The sequence below is a fragment of the Ursus maritimus genome, unplaced genomic scaffold (genome assembly GCF_017311325.1).
Source record: "Ursus maritimus isolate PB19 unplaced genomic scaffold, ASM1731132v1 scaffold_4, whole genome shotgun sequence".
Taxonomy (NCBI): Eukaryota; Metazoa; Chordata; class Mammalia; order Carnivora; family Ursidae; genus Ursus; species Ursus maritimus.
In genome coordinates this window covers 2,578,637-2,605,735 of record NW_024426552.1, presented here as the reverse complement: position 1 = coordinate 2,605,735, position 27,099 = coordinate 2,578,637, and the positions used below count along the sequence as shown (strand labels likewise).

The 27,099-nt window shown below is 58.4% G+C and overlaps 2 protein-coding genes and 1 long non-coding RNA gene across 3 annotated transcripts in view; 2 read left to right on the top strand and 1 right to left on the bottom strand.

The window, feature by feature from the left end:
* The window catches only part of PDXK (pyridoxal kinase), a 29,165-nt gene extending 20,181 nt beyond the window's left edge, over nucleotides 1-8,984 (top strand). Inside the window, exons 6-11 of the mRNA XM_040621855.1 lie at nucleotides 311-396; nucleotides 1,280-1,325; nucleotides 3,664-3,775; nucleotides 4,322-4,458; nucleotides 6,097-6,163; nucleotides 6,406-8,984. Of these exons, the coding sequence (XP_040477789.1) occupies nucleotides 311-396; nucleotides 1,280-1,325; nucleotides 3,664-3,775; nucleotides 4,322-4,458; nucleotides 6,097-6,163; nucleotides 6,406-6,518 (561 nt within the window). The 3' untranslated portion in view covers nucleotides 6,519-8,984. The remainder of the gene's footprint in view (nucleotides 1-310; nucleotides 397-1,279; nucleotides 1,326-3,663; nucleotides 3,776-4,321; nucleotides 4,459-6,096; nucleotides 6,164-6,405) is intronic.
* A 6,941-nt stretch (nucleotides 8,985-15,925) lies between these two features.
* Nucleotides 15,926-19,510, bottom strand: CSTB (cystatin B). The gene is made up of 3 exons (XM_040621854.1): nucleotides 19,323-19,510; nucleotides 16,484-16,585; nucleotides 15,926-16,293 (listed from the first exon to the last, which is right to left on the bottom strand). The coding sequence occupies exons 1-3, from the start codon at nucleotides 19,386-19,388 to the stop codon at nucleotides 16,165-16,167; spliced, it is 297 nt and encodes a 98-aa protein (XP_040477788.1). The 5' UTR covers nucleotides 19,389-19,510; the 3' UTR covers nucleotides 15,926-16,164.
* Nucleotides 19,511-19,691: 181 nt separating this feature from the next.
* On the top strand, nucleotides 19,692-23,790 carry LOC121100524. The gene is made up of 2 exons (XR_005832281.1): nucleotides 19,692-20,164; nucleotides 21,344-23,790. It is a non-coding gene; the product is annotated as an uncharacterized LOC121100524 (long non-coding RNA).
* The last annotated feature ends 3,309 nt before the right edge of the window (nucleotides 23,791-27,099 follow it).

Here is a 27,099-nt window from a genome sequence, read left to right as displayed (position 1 = left end):
ATGTCATTTTATTTGTTCTACTTTTTTCCCAACTACATGAGAGCAGCCTGGCTGTAGGTTCCTGGCCCTGACGTCATGTAGAGCTGGGGTGCCATCCAGTGAGGAAGCCAGAAATCTGCTGGCAAGAATCACCGTGGCCCCCAGAGAGACCTGGGCCGGGAGGGATGGCAGGGGGTCAGCCCGTGCTGGCCATGCAGCGCCCTGTCTCAGGCCCCCACCTGGACCACGGGGCTCCTTGGCAAATATGCTCTGGTTCCATCTCCTCCTCTGTGTGCGTCAGCCTGTGTTCCTTGGTGCCCTTTCCTTTCAGTACGTGCCAGAGGATCTCCTTCCGGTTTATAAAGAGAAGGTTGTGCCGGTTGCAGACATTATAACCCCCAACCAGTTTGAGGCCGAGTAAGTAATCTGAAACCACTAAACTTTCAGACCTTCTCACGGGGTTGCCTCAAAGTGGAGCAGGGACCTGGCAGCAGGGTGGGGGGCAGGCCATTCTGCCTGGGGCGCCCTGGCCCAACAACAGCAGTGGGTGGTCATTTCACTCCGGGTCCTGTGATCGTGCTGACCCCCAGCCGTTTTCCTGAACAGCAAGAGCCTTTGGGGACAAAAAGGGGAGGAGCTGAGGGCACATGTGGGCGACCAGGCCACGGGATGGAGAGCCCATCCCAGCTGATGCAGGGGACCCCCCTGGCGCTCCGAAACCCACGTCCCAAATCTCTACATGGGATTAAAAGGAGCCAGCTGGGCCCTCGCAGTAGCGAGCTTCAGAGGGCCCTTCTCAGATTGCAGGGCCACCTGATGAAGAATCAGTGTGGCGGGGGCGGGGGGGTAGCGAGCAGTGCCGGCTGCCGTGGAGTGTGCAACTGAGTGTCCATGTGGGTTTGTCTCTGCCATGGTGTGGTTTGTTGGACCATCAGTGGGGTCCCCCTGTCTCTGAGGCTGCCTTTTGAAGGAGGGGTGGGGGGTGCCTGGACTCCTGGGGCCCCCGACCTGGCCGGTCCATCCTGGGCTCCCGGAAGACCCTGAACCCTTGGTAGACCTGTGTGAGAGTGGTATGTTAACCATTTACAGTTTGCATTTCACATTTTGACTTTCGTGGACATTGGTCACTCTCATGGTCCACTAAGGGGCCATGTCGCAGTCGCCACCAGGTTTATGGTGGCCAGCAGACACTGAGCTCTTGCGGGGATGGGAGGGGTTTACTAGTGCCACCACAGCTCTGGGGATGTTTCTAGTAGGACCCGGAGAAGCAAGGTCTCACCTGTGCTCACCTGTCTTGCAGGTTACTGAGTGGCAGAAAGATCCACAGTCAAGAAGAAGCGTTAGCGGTAAGACCTTCTGAAGCCCGGCATGGGACAAGTGGCACCATGCGTGGTGGGGAGGGGACAGCCGTACACCCTTGGGGGTGGGGGATGGGCACCCAGGTGGCGGGCATCCTGGTTCCCGCCAGCCGGCAGGGGCTGAGGGACGTGTTGTAAATTCCCTGTTGGCCCCTGCCTTGGGCACCTGCAGCTCTAGCGAGCATCTGGGTCTGGGCTAACCCGCTGCCTGCTCTGCTCATAGCAGTGGTGCCTGGGTGGGCTTCCTGGGGCGGCTGTAATGCAGTGCCCCAGACCAGGTGCCTGAGAACAGAAATGTCTTCTCTGTGGCCCCAGGAGCCAGGAGTCTGAGTTCAGGGCGTTGGTGGGACCCTTCTCGGTCTAAATCTGTGGGGAGGAACCTGTTCCTTGCTTGTCTCCCAGCTTTCGGTATCCCTGGGTTTGTAGACCCATTGCCAGTCTCTGCCTGTGTCTTCAAGTGGCCTTCTCTCTTTCTGAGGATGCCAGGCAGGTTGGATCCAGGCCCATGCTGGTGACCTCATCTTAACCGGCTTGCATCCGCACAGACCCTGTTTCCAAAGGAGGAAACAGGAGACACTCCGAGGTTCTGGGCCAAGGGTTCCCACATCTCTCTTTGGGAGACACAGCTCGGCGCATGACAGTCACAGCATTTCCTGAGCGCTTGCTGTGTACCTGGTACCGTGAGTCCCGTGCACCTGTGACCCGTGTGTGTGCACGGGAGGCAGCCCTCCGGACAAGCGTGCCACCGCCCCAGCCAGTGTAGTCAGAGAGGGGCCCAGAAACCACCTGTGCCAGCTGGGGTCCAGCAGAGACCCGCGGGACGGCGTGCGCGTGGCCGGGCACGCAGGGGTGTCGGTGTGTGCGTGTGCACATATGTGGGGTGGGGTGCGTGTCTGCACACACGTGTGCAGCTGTCTGCTTGTGCACCAGGAGACTTACTATGAGCTGTTGGCTTCCACTTTTGGGGGCTGGCCAGGCACATCCGGGGCCCGCCGAGTGGAGAAGGGCCAGCCAGGTGCATCCGGGGCCTGCCGCAGGGCCGGCTGGAAACGAGGCAGGGGAGGTTTCTTTGAAGTTCTTTTCAACTGTCCCCGTGGAACTCGGTGCCGGTGAGTCATGTAGCCTTAGATGGAGCGGCCCCGGTCCGGCACAGCAGGGCCCTCCAGCGTCCAGGGCTGGGCGCCGTCGGAGCTGTGCCGTGTCTTCGCAGGAGACAGGTCTGAGTGCAGGCCCTGCTCTGCCGCGGCAGGCCCGAGGGGCTGTGGAGCCTGTCTGGCCAGGGCTCAGGGTGCCAGGGGATAGCGGTGCCCCTTCTCCGCACCCTGGGGCCTCGGCGTCCCAGGAGCCAATGCGGCCACATGCTGCGAGAGTTCTAGGCAGTTCCCGTGGCGTGCCCGGCGCAGGGTGGGGGTGGGGGGCGGGGTGCACACACCGGGCAGAGGATGGGCTCCGGAGCAGAGGGGCCACCAGCGTGGTCCTGAGCCTTGGTCTGAGCCCGTGGCTCCGGGACGACAGGCCCTCCTCCCACCGCGACGGAGAGAGGGCGCCACCACGTGACCCTGGCCGGTTTTGTCCCGGCTCCCAGGCCCTGGGCGGAGGAGGCTCGCGGCACAGACACCAGGGGTGACTCAGGGCGCCTTCTCCTGGGCTGGGGGAACCTGACGGGGACCCACACGGGCTCCAGGAGCAGAAAAGCCAAACGCATCGCCCCCTTCAGGGCCGCAGGAGAGACTTTCGGGTCGCAGAGTGACCCTCAGCCGTCCGGCCCTAGAGGCTGAGCCAGCGGCCTCCTCCTGGAGTCCAGCCCCCTTCCCTGACATGAGCGCGCCCCTCTCACGTAGCTGGCGCTCTCCTGAACCCCCAGTTTACCCAGTGGGTGTTGCGTCCCAAGACGTGTGTTCCAGGAGGGCAGGGAGCCTCTGGCGTGTCACTGGGCACCCCCACCAGAGCTGTGTCCGTGACTACATGAGCGAGTGGTGGAAGGGGGCGCCCTTCCTGGTGGGCTGTGTGGGGCCAGACGAGAAAGGGCAGCCCATCCGGAGCAGGTGGGCACCTTCCTCTGCAGTGAGAGTACGGTTGGGCGTCGGGTGCGGCTCCAGGCTTCAGGCAGAGGGCATTGGGCTGGCGGCTCCAACATGACAAGCTGCCACCTGGCACGCCCGCGCTGGCTCCCCGCGTTCACAGGCTCTGGTCTCCGCCCCGTCAAGCCAAGCCCTGTTCAAGTGCATTCTTGGCACAAGGGCTGATGGTGCCCAGCTTCCCGGGCAGCTGGGAGCCCTGGCACGGGTGGCCACGGTGTGGCTGATGCACCCCTGTGCCCCAGCAGGTCATGGACGAGTTGCACGCGATGGGCCCTGACACGGTGGTCATCACCAGCTCCAACTTGCCGTCCCTGAGGGGCAGTGACTACCTGATCGCCCTGGGGAGCCAGAGGATTCGTAAGTTCTGGGAGGGCCTGTGGGGCCTCATGTGTTGATCTTAATCGTGCAACTGCCACCCAGGTTGGTGTTTTCTGCACAGTGCCAAAACGACACAAGAGGCCGGGGTCACACTGCTGCCCCAGAGATCACGTGGCCTTCTCACCGCTCCCTCTGTGTCTGTGGGAGAGTATACCCCACACCCCCATGCACCCCCGCCCATACTCCCCCATTTCAGTTAGTTCACAGTCCCCATGGCTCTAGGAGCACTCATTACTCCCCTGGCCGTGGGCTCCCTCTGCGTCCCGTCACGGGCGCTGGTCCCTCATGTGCCGCTGTGCCGTGCCCCCGCCCCCCCCAGGCCACCCTGCTAGGGGTTCCAGTATCCACATTCTTCCTCGGGACAGGGTGTCTGTCCCAGTGAAACCCTGAGAGGCGACACTGGCCCTCCTTGCCGCCATGCAGGGAAGGAGTGGGGGAGGGGGGCACGCCAGTTCCCAGGCCGAGGGGCTGGTCCTCTGCTGGCCCAGGGTCTTAGGGCTCATTGGCCGTGCTCTTCTCATCCAGGGAACCCCGATGGCTCTGTGGTGACAGAACGCATCCGCATGGAGATGCACAAGGTCGATGCTGTCTTCGTGGGCACCGGGGACCTCTTCGCCGCCATGCTCCTGGCGTGGACGCACAAACACCCCAACAACCTCAAGGTCAGCAGGACGAGCCCCTTCCCTGCCCCCAGCGGGGACGATCTGGGTGCCGCAGGGGCGTAAACAGGACGGTATACACCATGCTGGAGTCGTCCAGGTCCAGCTACGGGGCAGTGCCGAGCCAGACGAGGTCCGGGGCTGTGAGCTGAGGCCTGGGAGGGTCACTGTGGCCTGAGCGAGTTTGTCAGTAGGGGCATCTCCCAGGAGAGCAGCCCAGTCAGCGTTGGCCCTGAAATGTCATCACCAAGTGACTCGATAGACCCAGAGGCTGGCATGAGGGATGAGGGTCAGGGCTCCGAAATCAGTCTTGCAAAAGGTTCATCCTTTGCTAGGAGTTGTCTGTGTGTCCGTCTCTCCTCCCGCTTCCTGCATGGTGTGTAAATGTCCGCAAATGCGGGTGTGTAGAGAGAAAGCCATTTTGCACAGGCATTGCTGGGCGAGGGGAGCAGTTGGTCCTGATGTGGTAAACTGGGGTGTGGGGTGTTGCGGGTCTTTCCCGTGTGCCCTGTGGCGAAGCTCAGGAATGACAGCCGCGCTCTCCGACTTTCCTTTGCGCCCCGTGCAGTGTAGTTGCGTCGTGACGTCCGTCATGCTGTGTCCTCCTTCAGCATGTTGGAAGCATGGGACTGGAGACCCGCTGTGCACAAGGCTGCCCTGGCCACCGGGCCCCTCTCTGCATACTGCGGTGGCAGAGGAGGAGGCCCCCATGTCTGGAACGTGCACAGGAGGGGCAGCTGTGAGGGGTGGTTAAGAGAGAGGAAGCATGCCTCATCTGTGCTGGGCCCACTGGCGGAAGGAGGAGCTTCGAGTCAGGATCTGAAAGTGGATTCTCCTAAAACTGTCTTTACTGGGCACCAGGAGGGGCCCCGTCTGCCCTGGGGGCAGGCACACAGCGTCCCTATCACATCAGTCCCACTTGTGAAACGCAGGGCTTGGGCAGAGCCCAGCCCCTGTTACCTACAGGGCTCAGGGACAGGTGCTGTGATGTGAAACCCTAATATGCTGTGTCTTGGCCGGTGCCCGCCCCCAACAGCCAGGGACGAGGGTGAGCACAGACCTGCTGTTTTAGTTGGCAGCCATGGGCGTTTCATCTAGTACAGGGCACCTTGGCCAGCTGGTGCCCAGTGGAGGCCTTGCTGCTGGGCCGCCTGAGGCCAACTCCAGGTTCAGCACGGCCCTGGGTCCCGGAGTTGGGCGGGAGGGAGTTGCACTCACTTCCCCAGCTCCTACTAAGCCCCGAGTCTTCGACTTTAAGATGCAAGCAATGATCTTGGCTGACTTTGGGGTAGGAGCTCTTTTCCGTAGATTCTTTACAACTACTTCATTCCAGAAACACTTGTATTAAGCCTCTGCTGCATGCCAGACAATACTGACAGGTCCTAAGGCTCAGCCCTTCCCCAGGGTACACGGGCCAGAGGGAGGCGGTTAATTTTCGTACGCGGGCATTTGCCCAGCCCTCCTGGGGTCTTTGTGGCGACCCGTCCCCGGGTGGGGAGTGAGTGATGGTAAAGCCAGTGCCCTGGTGACTCGAGGCAGGGACAGTGCTTGTTGGCACGGAAGACCCCATTCGGACTTGGGGCATCATGGGAATGGGGGAACCACAAGGTGTGTGTCTCTCCCGCACCCCTGTCCCCACAGGTGGCCTGTGAGAAGACCGTGTCTGCCATGCACCACGTTCTGCAGCGGACCATCAGATGTGCAAAAGGTACCTCCTGGCTGGGCCCGTAGGCGCGTGGAGCGGCTGCCACCGAGTGGAGTGGGGGGGCGGGGGAGACGGCACCTGCCCTCCACTGGCCTTGGCGCAGGGGCGGAGGCCAGCGTGCGGAGCGCGTGCCCGGGATGGGAACTGCAGACGTGACGTGGGCTGTTGGCTCGGGCAAGGGAAAGGGGGCGGGAACGTCAGGGCAGCTTCTGCTGTGTCCCTGCCATTGACGCTGTGTCCCGTAGGCCAGGCAGCGGGAGGGCAGAAGCCCACCCCGGCGCAGCTGGAGCTGAAGATGGTCCAGAGCAAAAAGGACATCGAGGACCCAGACATCGTGGTCCGGGCCACAGTGCTGTGAGGCCCGTGTGCTGCCCCCTAACGCACGGCGCGTGGTGTCTCCCTTGTTGTCCCGTGAGAATGTAGCGTCTGCCTTAGAGCTGTGACTGAAACTTGGTCTTTTTTCTTTCGTGAGTGTACGGCATCAACTGGTCTTAATTGTGAAAATGTGCTGGTCGTGCTTTTCAGAAGTAACAAAGCAATCACAGAAATCTGTTATTTGGGGAACGCAGCTCCCCGGCGGCTCTCCTGGCTCGGGGCGCCGTGTGTCCCGTCCCGAGTGGGCTGGGGCTGGGGCAGCCCGGGCTCTGTGCGTCCCCGAGGAAGACTTGGGTTTAACCATCTGTGTCTGGAAGAATTATGCCAAATCTCTGTTGTCTTTCTGACCTGACCCTCTGTGCTCCTGCTTCAGACGTCTCGTTTGTCCCCTAGGTATCGGGCAGGTCGCCGGGGAAGGTTTCCCCCCGGGGACGGGTTGACAGCAGCTGGTCCAGCACACGCAGGCCCTGTGCAGTCACGCTGGGGGGCCCCTCTCCAGGCCCCGAGCATTCAGGCTGGTCTGCATGTGTCACACCCATCCGTGGGACCAGGGACCTGCTGGGTGACACGATGGAGATAAGGAAAGGTCCTGCGGGGCGAGGACAGCTTGTGGGAGAACAGCACATCGCGTTCCCTTTGGAAGACTCCCCTAGTCTGTGGCGCGGCAGGTCGAGTAGGCCTGTGGTTGCCCCCGCTGCCACGGTGCTGGTGCGGACACGGGTACAGTAGGGCAGCGGGGACGCCTGCCCTCCCTGCTCGGTTCCACCTTCTGTGCCAGCCAGAAGCCGGGGAGCAAGAGCGCCTCGAAAAGCCAGCTGCAGCTGCACCCGTGCCTTCCAGGAGAGGGACGGGGCAGAGGGCCGGGGGCAGCTCCCAGATGCCGCAGGCGGAGGCCACCCCCGGGCCTTGACACCAGGCTTGTTGTCCACTTTGCCCAGAATTGTGAGGACCCCTAGGTGTGGCTGCCAGCACCCTGAAGACTCGGCCTGCCTCAATCCAGTATCCGGCCCCCGAACCCCCATCCCCACTCTGGGGGTGCAGGGGTCCGCCTCTCCCGGGAGCCCACAGCCTGCGGGGGGGGGGGCAGCAGATGGCGGCCGCTGGGAAAGCAGGCCCTCCCCGGGGACCCCCCCTTGCCCATGTCCCACAGTCAGGTCCTGTCTTGTAGCCCGCACCCACCCCTGCAGCCGTTCCCCATAGCCTCCGGAACCACTGCCACCTCCTTAGTGGGGTGTTCTTCACTCTGGTGAAGACTCCCCGAAACAGAAACGCTGGCCTCCGTGTTGTTGCACCACTTTTCTTTCCTCCCAGTCTGCCCACGTCCTGAGTGTCTTAACTCATGTGTTAATGCCAGGCAGCCTGTGCACCGGCTCGGTGGCTCGCAGCTCCCACAATGGGCACAGGTCAGGGCTCTGTGTCCCTGTCGTGTGTCCTGATTCCGAGGACCGGGCTCCACTTAGCCCTGGGGCAGAGCCAGGCCGCCTGTCACTGCCAAGCAGAGCTGAGGAGATGGCCACGCCGCCGGGAGCAAAGAAAGCTTTTTCTCCCTCTTCTTTTTTAATATCGAGAGCAAGGGTAAGACAGGAAGGAACCTGATGTGTCTCTCCGCAGTGAGATGGTAGAAAAGCCTCCCCGAAGCTATGGTACAGGGCAGAGGGGCTTGCTGTGTACGTACGGTGGCCTTGGGGAACACCCTGCAAACACTGTTTGACTCCCTGTTCTGTACCTTTTATTTCAGAGGCTTAGCCTTTGTGTTCCACTCAAATCCCTTCCTTCCTGTACTCTGTGTAGAATGATCATTATGCCACCGTAAAGCTTCCTGTCACATCGTGAACTTTCTGGCGGGATCAGGACGTTTTCCTCTGTCTCCTGTGGCTGTGAAGCCCCAAGCACTGGGAGAGGAGGTGTCTTGAGCCCTCTGTACCCAGCAGCGGGAACCGGGCGTCCTGAGAGCCTCTGCAGAGTGCGGGGCTCCCCTAGAAAGTGTCAGCTTCCACGGGAGACCATCCAGCCCTCTAGCTCCCAGCAAGGTGTGTGTGTCCGTGCTGCTGCTGAGTCCCTGCCATCCCGGCCTCGGCCCTCCGTGCACATCGAGGCCTGGCTTGTCTGTGCTTAGAATTTCCCATCCAGAAGTCCGCCGTGGTCATTAGCAGTGGTTTTTTTATACAGGTCGGGTCCAAATTAGAATTAATCTTTGTTTCTACTTTCCATAGTTTGGTAACATGCAAAGTAATAATTATATATTTTAAGATGAGAGATGTATTGGTCCTAAATTGCCTGCTTATGACCAGAGTACAGATTTCAATAGTTTTTCAAAGCTGCTGTAGACCTTAAAGATGAAATACAGAATATCCTTTTTTTAAAACCATTTTCAAATCATTGCCAAGTCCTGCTAAGGTAATCGTGTCAATCTGCATTATTTTTGTAATATATGTCCGCGATGGAAAAATGGTGCTTTGTCGTCCTGTTCTTAAACTTGCTGCAACCGGTTTTTAAACGTCTGACTTTACGATGGACTGAGCGTGGTCTGGTGAGCAAGCGGAGGGTGACCGTCCCGTCCGCCTGGAAGCCAGAGCGCGCTGCCTGGCGGAGGGTGACCGTCCCGTCCGCCTGGAAGCCAGAGCACGCTGCCTGCACCGTGGTGCCCGAGTCCCGGTGCAGACGCACGATTCCCTCCCACCTCCATCATCCGGGAAGAGTACTGCTGTGTGCTGGAGGGGAGGGCAGGTGAATCCTGGCCTCTGCAGGGGAGGCTGGGGGGAGTGGGACCAGGTAGGCGGGCCCTGGCAGCACTGGGTGTCCTGAGGCCTCTCCCGACTCTGCCATTGCCTCCTTGCTTGACTTCATGTTCACTCCCAAGTGAGAAGTACGGTAAAGGAAGTGACAGCATTCTGAATGCTGGCCCGGCACCATGAGCACGCCCTCTTCTTATCCCCCCCGACCCTTTGATGGGACCACCTGCCTGGGGCTTCGGGTCCATATCTGCCTGAATCGGAGGCCCCCCGTGAGCACTCTGTACTCCCGCACCAGAGGAGCTGGGATCCCTGTCTCCTTCTCGGCCCCCTACCCGGTCACTCGGGCATCCCTCAAGCAGTCTCCCTGTGGGACGTGGTGTCAACAGGAGTCCCCCATCCCAGCACCTGCCTGGGCCAGAAATCACGGAAGGAAGTTTGAGTGGCCAGAGGGGATCATGCAGATCAGGGTGCTGCAAGTGTGGTCCTCACCGTCTGAGTCTGTGTGGGAGCCATGTGGCCCCAGACTGCTCTGCCCAAGAGGGGCACGGCTGCTGAGCCCACCTGTGTTCACTGCACGCCACCTCCCGCTGCCAGGCTGCAGGGCCCTCCCTTCTCCTGTCACTCATGCAGCTCTTTGCACTAAACTTCCCTATGAGCCGGGTCGCGTTCACAGCAGGAGCACAGTAGCTGGAGGTGCTGGGTGGGCACTCAGAAGGACCCTGTCCCTGAGCGTGCAGCTCCGGGAGGCCAGGTCTACTGCCCCAAGCCAGGAAGCCTCGTGCTGGGGCCTGGTTGGTCTGGAGGGCGGCACTCCCCCAGGAGACCTCCCACTTCATTTCCGCCGAGGGGGCTGGTCCGGCTGGACCCCTGAAGCACAGTAGCAGTGGTCAAGTACCCACACACATGTGGCCACGGAGCTGGTGTGCGCATGTGTGTGTCTGTGCTGTGGTCGCTTTGCGGGGGGGCAGCGGGGCAGTCGGAGGGTCTGTGCGGGTGAGAAGCGTCCTGTACGCCTGCGTGTTTTTATAGAGAGCCCGCTCTGGTTGCAGAATCCAGCCCTGCACTTGCAGCCTCTGCCGGCAGGGGGCGGGGGGGCGGGTCCGGGCCCCACCTCGGAGCTTGCACACCTCACCACCCCTCTAGGGGGCGCTTCAGTAGCGCACGAGTCTCCAGGGACTGCAGCCCGGTCTTGGGGTCTGCGACCTGGGGCCGTGCTGACCTCAGTGCTGCCCCGGGCTGGCCGGGTTCCTAACATGCCAGGCTGCTGGTGCGCGTGTCGCCCTGTGGACTCCGCGGGTTCTCTGCAAAACCGTTTGTTTCCCTGCGTGATGATGCGGGTTGATGACATCAGCATCTCCCGAGCTGCGTGCCCCCCTGTCCTAAGAGGCTGTGCTCACAGAGGCACAATGGGTTCCTTTGCTTAAGGCAGAATCTGATGAGTGATTTTAGTTCTGACTTAGAGGATATTTTCACACTTTGTAGTAACGGAAGGTTCTTCCCAGAATTTTTTTTGTAAATTCTGGCAGGGTAAAGAGGCGTTGTAAAAGCCCTCCCACTGTTGGAGCCCAGCAGAGCCCTGCATTCCGGGCAGGAGACGTTGTGTCCACCCCCGAGCCCCGGCTGCCAGGGAGCTTTGGGTGGGATGAACAAGGTCAGCTGCAGCCTGCCCTCCGCCCCGCCCCACACTAGTCTGGGGCAGGTCCCCACCTGCGTCCGGAAGCCCATTCTGTTGGGAAAGGCCTTCCTGAGGCTGTGGGCCACTCAGCTGGCCCGGGCGTCACTCACTGTGGCCAAAGGTGGCCTATGAAGCCGGAGAGCAAGGGTCCTCGTCTCCGCCTGGCAGAATTGAGCTGAGGAACGGAGAGGGGAGCCTGTCACCCGAAACCTCTAGGCCACCTGCCCTGCAGAGCCGGGCAGTCTGGGGAGGGAGCTGGGGCACCCCCCATGCTGTTCTGAGCTGCAGAACAAGGTCCCTGGCTTCAAAGCCATCATATTTACTTTCTCACGCGGGACCCAGCTCCTGGCACGAGGAGGGGCAGTGCCGGGGGACAGAGAAGGAGAGTGATGGGCCTGGCCACAGCCTTCAGCATATCCCAGACAACAGAGGGGAAGCAAAACGCGCAGCAAGAATGTATAGCCTTAGTGCACCCCACAAAATATTGGGGACCGTTGTCTTGACGGGCAGCGTACATGTTACGCTCTTGGGAACGGGAGGGGAGTTGTGCAGGCACAGCATCGAGACCCCAGGACGAGGAGTGTGTGGACGGTGTTGTGAATGCCTTGGACCGTGCAGCCGCGTGCTCTCTGATGTAGGATTCTAGTTGGGACTGTGGCCAACGATTGCAAAACTGGACGGACAGGAGGACCGAGGCGCTGACTCAGCCTGAATGGGGCTGGCCTGTGCCTTCCTGGAAATTAACTCGGATGGTGGCGGCTGCTGCGTGGGAGAGGGGGGAGGGTCTCTGAGGTCCGGGGGGTGGTTTGGGCAGCCCCGGGGTCTCCAGCCCCACCTTCCGAGCGCGTGTGGATGTCTACGCAGTCCGTGTCTGTGTGCTACTGACTCGCGATTATCCACAAATAAATCTCTTTCTGGTGAATGTGTTGCAGTGCGGTGATTTCCTGTCCTGTCGGGAACTCCCCGTGTATTATCCCCTGGCACCCGAAGCCCCCCGGCCCACCGGACGCCCAGCAGTGTTCATTGCTGAGAGCCATGGGAGTGAGGCCCTGAACGTGCCCCCCCCCCCTTAAAGGAATGAGCCTGCCCGACCCTACCCTACCCAACCCAACCCGACCCACCAGCCGAGGCCCAGGTCCTCTCCCTCTCATCCGCTCTGTCCCCAGGAGGGTGGGGCTCCCTTTCCCCAGCCCTTCCAGGCCAGAGTCTGAGAACTGGCTTCAGCCACTGATCCGTGTCACTGCTCCTTCCGGGCTCCAGTGCCTGGGTTTCGGTTCCCACACCCCTAGGTGGTGACAGCGCTGGTCGTACTGGCCGGGCAGGTACCGCGCTCCCGCTGTGATTCACCCACACTTGTGAATCGGGGGGGCAGGCAGTCTCCAGGAGCACCAGGCTCCTCACCCGCCGGAACGGCACGGGGAGGGTGGGAGAGAGCGTGGGAATTGCTTTGTGTGAAATGCCTCACACTCCACCTCTCAGACCTGCTGCGGGCTCCGCCATGCCCCTGCGTGGGCCCTCGAGGCCCTCCTGGAGGACGGCTGCGGGTGGCTCCCGTAGCGCACTTCCACAGGTGCAGTGGCTTAAAGCAATGCAGATGTGCACGCCGGGTGGAGGGCAGATGGGTCGAGAGGTGCACAGGGCTGCTTCCTCCCGGAGGCTCTGGGGAGAATGTACTCTCTGCCTTTTCCGGCTTCTGGAGGGGCCTGTACTCCTGGCTAATGGCCCCTACATCACAGCTGGCAGTCCAGCCTCTCTAGTCTGACTCTGACCCCTGCCTCCTCTTCTAGGGACCCTAGGGGGACAGTGGCCCCCAGAGAGTCCAGGATCACTGCTCCAACTCAAGACCCTTAGTTCAATCACGTCTGAAACGTCCCCTTGCCAAGTAAGTCAACATCCAGGTTCAGGGCCATCCTTGGGGGGACCTCGTTCAGCCCTGTGTGTCCCATAAAAGAGACGGAGGTGAGGTACCCGGGTCCTCACACAGTCACCTGTCTCCCTGAGGCTCTGCATGGAAGATGCAGCAGAAGACCATGCGGGGCTGTCGAACCTCAACGGTGGAGGGGAGGGGGGAGACCAGGCTCCAGTCCAGGCCCCGCCCTGGAGACCACACCCCCTAGGGCTTTCCCGGACTGGTTCCTGGAAAAGAGCCTAGGCCCCGCCCCTGAGCTACCGCAGCATGGAGGGGCTGCCATCCCAGGCTGGCCGGTGAGGACGGAAAAAGGGACGAGGCAAGGAGAGGGAAGAAGATGCATGGCGGGGTGTGACCTAGCTGGCCAGGCGGCCTGCTGGGCTTCCAGGGCTCCCATCTCTCCCATCTTCTCCCGTGGGTCAAAGTCCACCCCGCAGGGGGACGCACCCCTGGGCTTTGGAGGCGTGCTGCCTAGCCTCGTGGCAGGTGTGGGTACCACTGGATCGGCCATTGGTGCCAGAGCTGCCACAGCGGAGGCCGGGGCAGGTTGGGATGGACAGGCTGGGGAGGCCCGGGGCCTGCAGAGGTGCGCTGGGTGCCGTACAGTGACAGGAAGCCTGAATCAGAGGAGGGTTCCCCCTCCTCCATCGTCTGGTCACTTGCCAATCGCCGGCCTGCCAGTCACTGCCAGCTCTGTGCTCGTGGGTGCGTGCAGTGGGAGCGCCGGCTGGAAGGGCGTGTGCCTGTGTAGTCCCAAGAGGTCAGCAGTCCCCGCGCAGGGCCTACACCTGTTTGTAGTCCCAGCCTGCTGGGGGTTCCGGGCCTCCGGACGTTTGCCAGTGGAGCAGGACAGAGACGGCCTCAGCACGGTTTCACTCTGCTCTTCTCTCATGAAGACTGTTACGTGGAGAGCGCCTGGGTGGCTCCGTCAGTGAGCAACTGATCCCCGGGGTGGGCCGTGATCCCCGGGGTCCTGGGCTCCAGCCCTGCACGGGGTCCCCTCAGTGGAGAGTCTGCTTCTCCTCCTTCTGTGGGCTCTCTCTCAAATAAATAAATCTTTTCTAAAAAGTGTTACATGGACATTTTAATAACTGTGATTGTGTTCAGGTCTTTAATTATTTTACAACAGGATTTTTCATCCTTTCCTCCCCACTGTCAAGAGTTCTTTATACATTAGCAGTATTAATCCTTAATAAGTTACAGATATGTTCTCCAAGTTTGTAATTTGACTTGTAGATTAAAAGCCTGTGTCCAGATCTGGACTAGAGAGGAATTCACACATTCCTCTAGAATTCTCATTTTTTTCTAGCCTTGTCTGCTGGAGCCACGTGCCTGCCTTTGCAAGGACAGAAAATGCATTAATGCCGTTTCCAAGCAGCTCCGTGAGTCTCCCAAGCACCCCACCTGGTGGTGACAGATTACCCACGCCAACGACTGTGTCCAGGGCACGAGTGACATCAGTCCCTTGCTCCTCTCGGACGACGTGCATCTGATCTCATCTGAGTCAGCCGACCGTGCCTTCCACAGGGACTGTGTTCCGGGAGCAGTTAGAGCTGGGGTGAGGGGGTGTGCTCCTCTGAGCTGGTGAGGAATCCAGGGGCCCCCTGGAAGGGCAGAACCAGGGCACGGCACAGTGAGCTGACTCGTCTGGCCTGGAGGGATGCAGGATCAGGCTTTGGGAAAAGTGACAGTCCCCAGGCAGCCAGGAAAGGTGCCCACCTGCTGGCCCAGGGGAGCTCTTTCCTGCCGGGGGAGCTTGAGCACTGGGGTGATGCTCGGTGGTGGGCCAGGTCCCTTTCCCAGTCTTCTCAGTCCTGGAGAAGCAGATGGCACTCCCCGGGTGAATGGAGCAGGGCTTAGTAAGGGGCCGTTCCAGGCATATGAGGGATCACGGTGGGGTGGACGTCACCGCCTGGCACGAAGGCCTACCTGGTGGATGAGTTGCAGAACTGGGGAAGAGTCCTGTTGTAGGGATACACGGACAGGAGCCCCACAGTGGTCCCTGCACTGAGGGGCCGGGGTGGGGGGAGGTGTGCAAATGGAAGAGCTCCAGCCCAGCATGTCCCCCAAAGCAGCCCTGGATTAGTCCCCGTGCTGAGCTGCAGAACATGCTAAATCTTCATTTCAGGGCAAAACTGCTTGACTGCCAAGACTAAGAGCCTGTTAGGAAAGCTTCTTATTCTTCTAGTTCGAGGACAGAGACTAGGTCACCTACGTCACACATGGCTCGTATTGGGGTGTCCCTCAAAGCTTCGAAGCTGTTTGCTCACCATGCAACCCTAGCGTGCTCGCGCCTCCCTGGAGATCCCACAGCCCTATCCTTCAGCCGCAGACCCGGCACAAGGGGCCACATGCCACGGACACAAAGAGGTTTGGGAACCCGAGACCAACTTGACCCACGGACACCTCACCAGTCCGCCCTCTCCCGAGAACGGTAACGTCGTGCCCTTTATTTACAAAACGCAGACACAGGGCCAACCAAGCGCAGGACTGATGGCTCCGATGGCGGGGACCCTCTGTTGAGAAGCGGAGATGCCGTTGCCCATCGTCACGAGCACACGCAGCTCAGAGCAAGAGCTCCAGACACCCTCCCGGTGGCCGGTGCTCGGCGAGGCCAACCCACTCTGGTGCGCGCCCACCTGTTACCGGAAATGTTACGGCCTCTGGCGCACGTATCTGTGTTTCTACCAGAGTGTAAGGCGGTGTGTGAATGCGTCCAAGTACTCTAGAATAAGATTTACCCAAATCCTTTCATTTTATGGAGGAAACTAAGGCCTGGAGACAGGATGGAGTCCAGGCCTGAGTCTGGGGAGCCGTGGTTTGAACACAGGCTCCTGGAATCCTGGGTCCTCCACCCACTCACTGTGACCTTGGGCAAATCCCGCAGGGCTCAGCTCCGCAGGGGGCAGGGGTGTCCGGCCAGTTCCAGCCGGCATGTGACCCAGGAGGGGCTCCCCTGGCACAGCGGTCGTGCGGCTGTAAAACGACCACATAAATGCGTCCCTCTCACCTCTAGACGCTCCTGCGTGTGATTATGGTTTCAGATCAAAGAAAACACCCAAACAAAGGAGTGAGTTCGTAAAGATTTAAAAATATGTATTTAAAGAGACTATAAGCCCTCTTTGAAAGTAATTAAGATCAGTGACTGTGCTGACTTTGTCTCTCCCGCCGGAAGTCAGGAACAGAGACACAAGACAGGTGTATGACATCCCCCCCAAAGTGGCCCCATGTAGAAACGACATCTGCTCTTGATCCCAGATGCGTTCACGGGGAACAGAACCACATGAACGGGCCCTCATCAGAGTGGAAACTAGAAATACGCCAGTTCGTCGTGCCTGGCTTTGTTGGTCTGATAGCTGGACAAGGCCAAGGGCTTGTTTTCGTGCGGGAGACTTTGGAAAACTCGAAGGTGCACAAACTCATCGTCGTCAACTTGAACCTGGAGAGGCGAGGGTGGAGCAGGTGGAGGCAGGCAGGACCTGTGACCACCGCCCCCGCCCCTGCTGGGCCAGCCTGCATGACAAGAGGCCCTGGGTAAGGGTAGGGGATCCCTCCTGGTCATCAGCGTCCTGCTTCCCACCAGAGCCCAGGCCACTCTCCCGGCCCTGGCCCGCGTGGCTGACACTCACCTTGATGAAATAGTTCCTCCCTGCCACCACCTGGCTCCTGAACTCCACAGCCTTAAAGGTGGCGTACTTCTTATTTTCCCGCTCTTCCAGCTGGGGCTTCACCTTGGGGACGGAACAGAACGGAGAACCTTAGTGGCTTTTCCTTCCCGCAAGAGAAGCTCACACAGCTTATTTCCCACATGAAACACTGAATTCCTGCGCCACGCTTCGCAGACTTCCTGTAACCCGACTGTTCTCTACAGCAGGCGGGAGGGGCGGGGCGATGTAGGCTCCCAGCTCTCCCCATAGAGCGCAGAAACAGTTCGTTCAATCCACCGGTTTCATTGGTCATACTTCAGTAGATCACTGGCCCTTCCTGCTCTAGGACTATCATGGGATATTTTAATATCGACACCATTACAGGGCACCTGGGCGGCTCCGGCGGTGAAGCCCCTGCCTTCGCCTCGGGTCATGATCCCGGGGTCCTGGGATCGAGCCCTGTGTCGGGCTCCCTGCTCAGCGGGTAGTCTGCTTCTCCCTCTGCGGCTCCGTCTGCTTGTGTGCGCGCGTGCTCTCTCTCAAATAAACAAAATCTTTAAAATATATATATTTTCACCATTACAACACTGTATGCAAGTTTACAACTGTTTTTAGTCTTCACACTTGAATGGTTTGTTTGAAAGGCTGTATGTAATTTTTTTTTTTAAAGATTTTATTTATTTGACAGAGAGAGACAGCCAGTGAGAGAGGGAACACAAGCAGGGGGAGTGGGAGAGGAAGAAGCAGGCTCCCAGCAGGGCAGGGAGCCCAACTCGGGGTTCAATCCCAGGACTCTGGGATCACGCCCTGAGCCGAAGGCAGACGCTTAACGACTGAGCCACCCAGGCGCCCTGTAAGGCTGTACATAATTCTTTACTCTTAAAGCTGAGAAGTAAAACGTTTTCAAAATTTTAAACTGGATTTTATAATACACGTAAATGCTCTTCCATCTTACAGATGCACCCCGATTCCCTCACTGTTCCCTGTCTGCGGGCTTCGGCTGTTCCCGCGTGTCTCCCGTAACACAGGGTGCGGCACACGCCGGGCTGTGCAGTGAGAAACAGGTCAGTGCATTTTTAGAGGATTTCTTTAAGATGCGGAGCCTTTGGGCAGAAGCTGATCCTTGTCTTAAGTGTCAAAGAGTCATCATACTTCCAGCTTAATCCCGTTTTCCAAGGTCTTGGCCTTTTAGGAACTGAGCAGCTTTACAGGATACAAATACAGCTTTGTCTTCTTCTTCTTTTCTTCTTCTTCTTCTTCTTCCTTCTTCCTTCTTCTTCTCCTCCTTCTCCTCCTTCTCCTTCTTCTTCATTTAAAATCTCATCTAGTTTAAATGTGCTCTAGCTGCCTCCTGGGCTGACAGCAGGCACTGCAGTGCGCGGACTTCGTGCTGGAGGGACTGACTCGTCCTGGAGGCTTGGAGGCTTAGACATTTCCACTCCACTGGCTGCAGGAGGCAGGCCCGTTCCTGGGAGGCCAGGGGCCCACCGTCAGTACACACAGGTGTCACCATGCCAGGTCAAACACATGCTGCTTCTGGGGCCTTCAGGGAGGTGCCCTTGCTGGGGACAACGGACAGAAGGCTGACTCCGGGCAGCACAGGACTGGTCAGCCAGCAGGGAGAAGGCCGGCCACCGTCCTGCGGCTCCTCTGGTCTCTCCGTGTCCCTGCCGGTTCTCAGGGCAGCGCCTGCCTGTCTCCCTGGCGCCAGTGCCTCCCTGCGTCTGAACACTCACCTGGAGCGCCCTTCTTCATGCTAGCCATGCTAGGTCTGCAGGCAACAGACTCTGCAGTTTACAAAACTGGGGGGGGGGGCGGGCGGGGAGGGGAAACAAGACCCACACAACAGCCCAGGGGTTCGGGAAGCAATCACCACTCCCTTCGCCTGCTTTGGGACTGGAGGCAGGAAAGCCCTGGGCTGCTGGTAAGAACACCGGAGGCGGGTGGGACAACAGGTGCTGTGCAGTCTTGATGGTCAGGCCCGGCCTCTGCCTGCACAAGGGCAGCTCACGACACCAGTGCCCACCGGGACAAAGATGGAGACCCCAGGTCAAGGAGAAGCCTTCAGGGGATCGGGCAGGGGCAGGGGGCCAGGGAAGGCCCCAGGACAGGACTGGGGGGCGCTCCTCGGGCGCTACAGAAGGTCTTCGAAGCAGGTCAGTCCCCGAGGGCTGTTCTTGCGTGCAGCCCAGAGAGCTCCCCTAAGGAGTCAGTACAGACGTGCAGGAGGTGGCGTCCCGCCTCTCTCCTCGTCAGCAGGTGGGCTGGCCGCCTCCGTGTCCCCCAGCAGCAACACGCTGCTCCAGCTCACTTTCCAACGCTCAACACCAAAGGAAGGAGCAAATGACCTTTTACACGTTCGGACTGCGCGGACGGGAGGGATCTCTCAGTCCCGGCAAAGCAGGAACCGCGAGGAAGGGCTGCGCCCTAGAGCGCGCGCCTGCGGGGAGAGCCCAGAGCCGCCCAGGCGGGGCTCGCACAGGGTCTCTGCGAATTCCTCATTTTCACAGGTCTCGTGGGGCTGAGTCACCGCCCTTCACCGCGGTCGGGTGGCGCGGTCCCCCGGGGCAGGCCGGGGCTGGCCGGGCGTCGCAGCAGGAGTCCCGGGCCTGCGCCCCGCTCTGGCCCCGAGCCTTCGAGGCCCCGACCCGCAGCCCGCCTGTCCCCGCGCGCCGCCGCCTGCTGCGGTCGCCGAGGGGGAAACGAGGCGGGCCGGCCCGGCCTCCGGCGGCTGGAAGGTGCTCTCGGGGCGACCCCAGGCTGGCACCTGCGGGCCCCGCAGCGGGAAGCCGGGTCCGGAGCCCCGCCCGCTCCCGCCTACCTGGTCGGCGATGGACTGGGTCTCGGCCGTGGCGGGCTGCGAGGCGGTGGGCGCCCCGCACATCATGTTGGCGGCGGGCGGAAGAGGAGCGGCGGGCGGAGCTGCAGCTGCGAGCAGAGGAGCGGCGGGCAGAGCAGCACCCAGCGGCCTGGTGTCCGCTCCGCTTAAAGCAGCCGGCGGTCACGTGGCTCGGGGGCGGGGCCGGAGCGGGGCCAGGGTCGGAGCGAGGGCGGAGGGCGGGGCGAGGGCCGGCGCGGGGCGGGGCCGGGGGCGGGGCCTGGGGCGGGGCCGGGGGCGGGGCGGCCGGCGGCGCTGGGCGGGGAAGGAGGACCGTCGCAGTCCTTTCCCCTGGGCGCGCAGCGGGCGGGCGACCACCTGGGGCCCCCCGCTGCCCGCACCCTGTGGGGGCCAGTGGTCGCGTGCTGTAGGGGCATCCCCGCACTGCGGTTTTGGTGTCGTCCTTCTCTGGCCGGTCAGGGCGGAGTGTCCCCACTGCAGGGGACCGTTGGGGTCAGGCCCCACATGGGGGTGGGGGTGGGTTCTGCAGGGGACCGTCTGGAGTCTCACCCTGTGCAGGGCTGGACGCAGCGTTTGGTGGGGTGAGGGGCGGGCCACAGGCAGGTGGTGAGCTGGACCTGAGGTGAGAGCTGCCAGGGGCACAGGGGAGAGGAGCCTGTGCACGGTCAGGACCTGCAGGAGCTGGGGACCAGGGCAGGAGGCTGTCGGGGCATCCCGGAGTCCAGGATCAGGCCCTGCCCGGCCTCACTCCCCTACGCATTCAACCACCCTGCATCCCTCATCAAGCCTGGCCCAGCACCCCACTTGTGCCAGCCCCTCTGGAGGTCAGTGTCCAGCAGGTGACCCAGAGGCACAGAGGAGACAGGAGATTGTCCGGGGGTGGGGAGGAGACCGCTCCCAGGGCTTCAGGCTGGGCTGGGGGGGTGTGGTCAGAGCGAGAGCTTTTGGAAAGGACTGGGTTAGGGCAGGATTTGGGTTAGGATTAGACAGATTCCACCACCCAGGGAAGGGGAAGAAGGGTCCCGCCCTTTATTCAGGGCAGGGGTAGGGCCCATGCTGGGAGCTGTCTGGACAGGACTGGTCTTTAGAAAGGCCCGGGCCTCTGCCACCCGTGGGCCACCCCTCAGTGGACGCTGGTCCACCCCTCACTGGGTGCTGACTCTGAGGGAGCAGGCCCACCCTTATCTGTTGGTGGGCCCAACACGGAGCCCCAGCGAGCAGGTGCGTGAGGAGACAAGCCTTTGTTACCTGCCAGGGGCAAAGCCTGGTTTGTGTGTTCAGGAAGGGTGGGAGGTCAGGTGTGGTTGAGCCCTGGGGGGAGGGGAAGAGCAGATCGCACGACCCATTCACGACTGCATGAATGTGTGAGCCAGATTTGACTCCATAAAAAAATGGAAAACTCTACATAGAAAACAAAGCATCAGAAAATAATTGTCAAGATGGGGAAAAGAAGGAGATTCTCTAGTCTTTTCATGTCTTGACGCTCAGTGGGCTTTGCCCTCCTCTCCTTCCCCTCCTCCCTCTGTCCTGCTGTCCTGCCCAGAGGGTTTTGCTCTGTCTTGGAATGTGTTAAAAAGAAAACCAACAGGCCCCAAATGGAGCCACTTAGGCCAAGTCACCAAGCCAGGACTTCATCCCTGACCTAACTACACCCTCCCCCAGTTCCAATCTCCCCCAGAAATGTAGTCTTAACTGGCCAGTGAGGAATGCTCTGCAGGCCACCAAGGAGGTACCCTGTCCCTTGGGCCCTCTCCCTCCCCCAAAGGAAGAGGAGGGAAGCTGCAGGATCAGACCCCTGCTCTTCTCCCTCAGGGAAGGTGACCTTGCCTGAAACAGTCCTTTCTTCTGCTGAGTGTCCTGCCCCGTTTCTGCCTATACTATCCGTACGTTTTGCGCAGCTCCCCCAGCGCCTGTCCTGGATGGGTTGCTGCCCCATCAGTGGATCGTTTCATAAAGCCACTTAGATCTTCGAACTCACGCAGTTGGATTTTATTTTGTAACAGATGCCTCCGCGGGTCTGACGTGCGCTCTCCCTGCTGGCCCCGGCTCCTCGTGCGCTCACATTTTACAAATAGGAGGCTACACCCGGGCGGATAAGCAAAGCCCACCCAAAGGAGAGCCAGCAAACCCGGTTATTCCGAGCTGGCTGCAGCAACGCGGCCCCACCAGCACTGGGGGTTGGCAGAGACTCGCAGCAGGTGGGGTGGGGGTAAGCTTTGTCACGGAATAAAAGGAAGACTCCGGTGTGTTCCGTGGAGCCTGTGGGTGGGCTCACTACAGCTGGGCATCCTGCCGGATTGACCTCAGGGGCGCGTTTGGTTTTCTCCTGCTGACCTGAGTTAGAAGGGGAGGGAAGCTGGCAGTCACGGCCGCCTCCTGACTGGTCCAGGCCTGGGGCCGTGGAGGCCTGGGGACAACAGAGTTCTCTGGTCCCATGTCCATGGTCTGGCCGTTGACCCTGTGTGTAGACGGTCTCTCATGCTGTTCCTGAAGCTAGTGTTTCCTCCCGCCGCGGGTCCGGTCCGCACGGATGTTTGCCGGCAGCCTCAGAGAGCAGGCTCCGAGGCCAAATGCACGAATACAGATGCAGGCCCCCCTTCCACCGGCTGTGTGGCCTAGGACTAGCGGCCCAACACCTCTGGCCCTCTTTGTGGGGGTAATTCATAAGCAATCTCAAAGGGTTTTGAGTTCCTTTAAGTACTAAGTGAGTTAATCAGTGTGAAATGTTTGGGACAGCATCTGAGCCCCAGGGCGAGCTGATAGTGTTATTGCTATGACTGTCTCTAATTAGCACACTAACTTAAATCTCTCCCATAATTAGCATTACTTTTTCCATCCAGAGGCCCTGGAAAAGGCTGACACTTATCTCATTCCTTGATACTCTAGGTTCTCATCTTGCTAGAGCCGGAGAACAAGACCAAATATCATGTCTCCCCACCGAGAGTCCTGGAGCCACTGCGGGGCCCCGGACGTCACTAAGGCCCGAGCTCCGTGAAGCCCAGCCCGTGAAGTCTCCGACTTTCCCGGCACGCGGAAGACGAGGGGCTTTTGTTTGAGTGTCTCAGGGTTCCTTCCTCCTCAGCAAGATGCTCAGCGACTTTGCTCCCCCTTCGTGCTCTTGGGCCGGTGATCCACACGCCCGGCCTGGAGCTAATCAGTCGGTGCTTGTGTTCCCTCAGGCAAAAAATTGTCTTCAGAATTTGCTGCTAATTAAAGGAAAACTCAAGAAACGCTTAAAAAAAAGAAAGGAAAATCAAAAAGAAAAGGAAAGATGGAACATTTACACAACTAAGCACGTACCGGTTACCAGCTCATCTTCACTAGGAAGGGAAGTAACAGTGAAGGTGACCCTAACACCAGGTGTCGCACGGGGCACACCAGCGTCCTGCCTCCCGCGTTAGGGTCCCTCACAGGCCTGGCCACCTGCAGGCGCGACACACCAAGTGGACCATGGCTTTACATCTGATCCAGGGCCCTTGAAGCGAGCCAGCACCGGCCCAGGCAGCCCTGCACCCCTCTGGAAGGGCGGGGGAGCTGCAGAAATTGGGACGAGTCAAAGGCAGGGACGGATGTAGAATCTTAAGAGGCCCTTGTTGTAAACTAACTCAGGCAAAGGGCTTCCTAAGTGCAGAAGCCTCAACAGAATCAAGGGGACACCCTGGACCGGGCGGGGGGCAGTGGGCTCTCTGGGTACGCCCGGTGCACGTGCCCTGGGCGCGCCAGTGGTTCTCCCCATGTCTCCTACTGGCCTGTGTCCTTGCCGGGCTCCCCTGCAGGCAGACGGGCGGCGTTGGGTCCGTTCCTCACCGTTGTTCCTGTCGCACACAAGGCCCTAAGTAAGTATTTGATTCTCATGCACTTCTGTAAATCCAAACAAAACCACAGTTGGAGCAATCGGTACCAGAAATTAAGGAAAATTCTTGGATGGAGAGAAAATTTATAAAAAGTTCTGTCCGGGAATTTAGAAGCACCTCAATGCCCAGCCCCTGTCCATAACAAGGGGCTGTGCCCTTGGGAGGAAGGGCTTCTCGAAGGGCATTTCCCCATTTCCCTGCTGTCTGCTCCCCCAGCTGCTTGTTGAAATGCCGGTTTGCAGCCTCCCCCTGGAGACCCCGGTTCACGGGGCCTCGGTGGGGCCCGGGCACCATGGGAGCTCTTGGCAGTAGCCATCCTGAGGGTGGGATGTAGGCATTTAATAACTTTGTTCCCTGTGATCCTCTGCATTTTTCTACAGTTTTATTTAAACAACTCTTTGTTTTTAGAGAAAATAATTATTTTATTTTGGAATGCTGCGTATTCTTGAGAAGTTAATAATGTCACGGGAAAATGCTAGGTATGTTATTGAAAAGCAGTTTCAAAACTGTCAATATAATGTGATTAAGATAGTTAATATATTAATAAATTAATGTGTAAACAATAAAAAAACCTTATACACAGAAGAAAACGAGCAGATATGTGCCAACTTTTTCCTTCAGACCATGAGGCTATGTCTGGCTCCTTCCTCTAACTTTTCTTACTTCCCTAATTTTCCTATTTCCCTAATTTTCTATAATAAAAAATTGAGAGCTTGAACACAAGGAAGAAGCCTATGTGTGCTCCGTGAGTGAATGAGTTTGAATCTGGAGAGAAGATCTGCAGGCAGCAGCCCGGGGCTCGGGTGAGGAGGGTGGGGCCCCCTGGGCGGCACCTGGGACGCGGTCCTGGCGAGGAACAAGGGCTCTCACAGCCTCCCGGGCACCGTGGCTCAGCCTGCGTGTACCCTTGGCCTTGTCTCTTACGGGCTCTGGGCTGAAGCGTAACCTGTGAGCCCCTTTGCTCACCTACAAATGGCAAAAATCATACCTCCCTTGCAGCACTGTTTTAGGGTTTACTAAAGGTGGGTGTAAAGTCTTCGGGGCAAGTAGCCGTTCGTGAGATGGCGGTGCTATTGCTGATTTTATCTTCCTTACCCTCTCTGCAGTGGGTCCATAGTGTCTCCCTGGAAGTCACGTGCACCCAGAACCTGGGAAGGGGATGTTAATTTGGAAATAGGGTCTTGGCAGCTGTCATGAGTTAAGAAAGGTCACTAGTGGATCAGGGTGGGCCCTAAATCCAATGACTGGTATCCTTATAAGAAAAGCAGAAGACACAGAGAGTGGGACAGGAAGGACAGCATGTGAAGACACAGTGACATGGGGGAGGAGGCCACATGATGAGGGGGCAGAGATTGCCTCAATGCAGCCCCGAGCCAAGGCCCGCCAGGAGCCTGGGAGAGGCAGGAAGGGGCCTCCCCTAGAGCCTGCGGACACAGGATCCAGAAACAGAGATTTTTCTACCAGGACAAAGATAAGTGGGTCTACATGACAGTGTATGGAAATCCGATGGTCCTAATTATTTGTGGAATAAATAAGCGTACTTCTGTTGCTACTCTGTAGCTAGTGAGTTGTCCACAGCTGTCCTTCACACTGTCACCACCTGACGCCATCCTGGGCGCGGGCGGATACACACACACGGCTCTGCCTTCGTGGGGCAGACACGATGGGGTGATGTGTGTGCAAGGTGAAAAAGACACCCATTCCCCAAATTCCTGCCAGACTTTTTTTTTTCCTAATATTTAAAACTTTATACTGAAGTAATTTTAGTTTCCGAAGATAGTATCGTTTCTGTAAGCTAAATGTGGGCATGGTACATGAGCAGAAACAGCAGCTTTCAGAAGCAGGACAGAGTCTTGGTTTACAACAGATGAGCTGGCCCACACAACTGACTCACTCACCAGTGTCCAGGGAAAGTCATCTTTCTGGTCCGGGCTCCTCCCACACTGCTGAGCAGTCAGCTTCTCACTCTTTGTCTTTCAGGACCTTGATCCTTTTAAAGAGTACAGATCATCTTTTTTGAGGACTGATTCTCTTCGGGGCTTGGGCGATATTTCCTCATGATCAGGTTGAGTTTTATCATAAAGGAACGTGGGGAGCAGGGGCATTGATGGGAATCTCAAGGACAAGGCGGTCGTCCTTCAGCTGACTCATTCACGAAGCAGGTGCATGATGCGTGAGTAGCGGGGCCAGAAGTCAGGCTTTAGGTTGAAACAAAGTCTATGTGCAGTCATGCTGACTTAGACAGAAATCTTAACTGGCTCCCCTTGTCTATCAGGCCTTTAGAGAGGTTGGTTTTTTTCTTCTCACCGCAGTGATGCTGTGTCCTTTACGTGCATCTTACTGAGGGTACCTGGTACCCGTGTGTCTTCCCACTGGTGAGGTTGACTTCCCCTTTGAATAGAGTGCTGTCTGCCAGGTTTCTCCACCGTAGAGTTACTACTTTCCTATTGTAACCAGAAAGTACCTTCGAGGCTCTCTAAATATCATATTTCCTATCATACTTTTGCCACTAATTTTAGTATCCATTGCTGGTTCTTGCCTGCAATGCGCACCAGACTTTGAAAAGTTTCCTAAAGAGGGGTAATTTTGCATTCATAATAGAGCATATTTTGCATTCATAATTTATTCATTTATTTATTTGTTTAAAGATTTTATTTATTTGAAAGAGAGACAGCCAGCGAGAGAGGGAACACAAGCAGGGGGAGTGGGAGAGGAAGAAGCAGGCTCCCAGCGGAGGAGCCCGATGTGGGGCTCAATCCCAGGACTCTGGGATCATGCCCTGAGCTGAAGGCAGATGCTTAATGACTGAGCCACCCAGGCGCCCCTATTCATTTATTTTTAAAAAGATTTATTTATTTGAGAGAGAGAAAGAGAGAGAGAGAGCGAGCAAGTGCAAGCAAGCATGGGGGTAAGGGGAAGAGGGAGAGGGAGAATCTCAAGCAGAGTCCCCACTGAGAGTGGAGCCCAACACCGGGCTTGATCCCAGGACCCCGAGATCATGACCCGAGCTGAAATCAAGAGTCAGATGCCCGACTGAGCCACCCAGGTGCCCTGCACATTTTCTTAAATTAGTTGATTTATTTATTGGTGGGCAGCAAAGCAGTGTTTATTGATTGATAGCAAAGTGATGGTACAAAGCTCCCGAAGAAGGAGGGGGCCCGAGGGCATCGCTCTGCACGTTTATTTTAGGTACACTGGATATGATGCAACTCTTTCATTAGCTGCTAGCATCCAATATGTGTTGTACTGTAAAGCATATTTTTAAAGTATATGTTGGTGCATTTCATTGAGTTATTTTGATGAAATTTCAGGTCACAAATCCATTATGTGTTTATTAAAATTGCTATTTTTTAAAATTTTATTTATGTATTTGACAGAGAGAGAGAACACAAGCAGGGGGAGAGGCAGAGGGAGAAGCAGGCTCCCCACCGAGCAAGGAGCCCGATGTGGGGCTCGATCTCAGGACCCTGGGATCATGACCTGCAGCAGCCCCTGGCCGAGAGCTTATGCTAAGGATATAACAGGAAAACACGTTTGTGACCTTGCGGGCTTTCGCGTAAAGGTCAGAGCACAGCGGTGAGGAACGCCCAGCTCGCTCAGGGCAGAATGCTGCCCCAACCGAAACTTGATTGCTCTTGACAATAGCCCACGGGGTCCATAGAAACATGTTTAAGCACGGGCCTCACTTGCTGAACGTTAGCTCATCTAATCCCGTGACCTTCCCCGTGACGTACTACTATTCACTAGGACGTACTACAGATTCTTCCCTTGATTGTCTTTGATTGTTTATTACCAATAAATTCACAAGGTTGCAGCTGGTCCGGGCGATCGCACTCTTGGCGGTGGCTCACCTGGCGGTCGTCCCCTGCACCCACGCTCTCTTTCGCAAGCTAACCAGTCTGCCC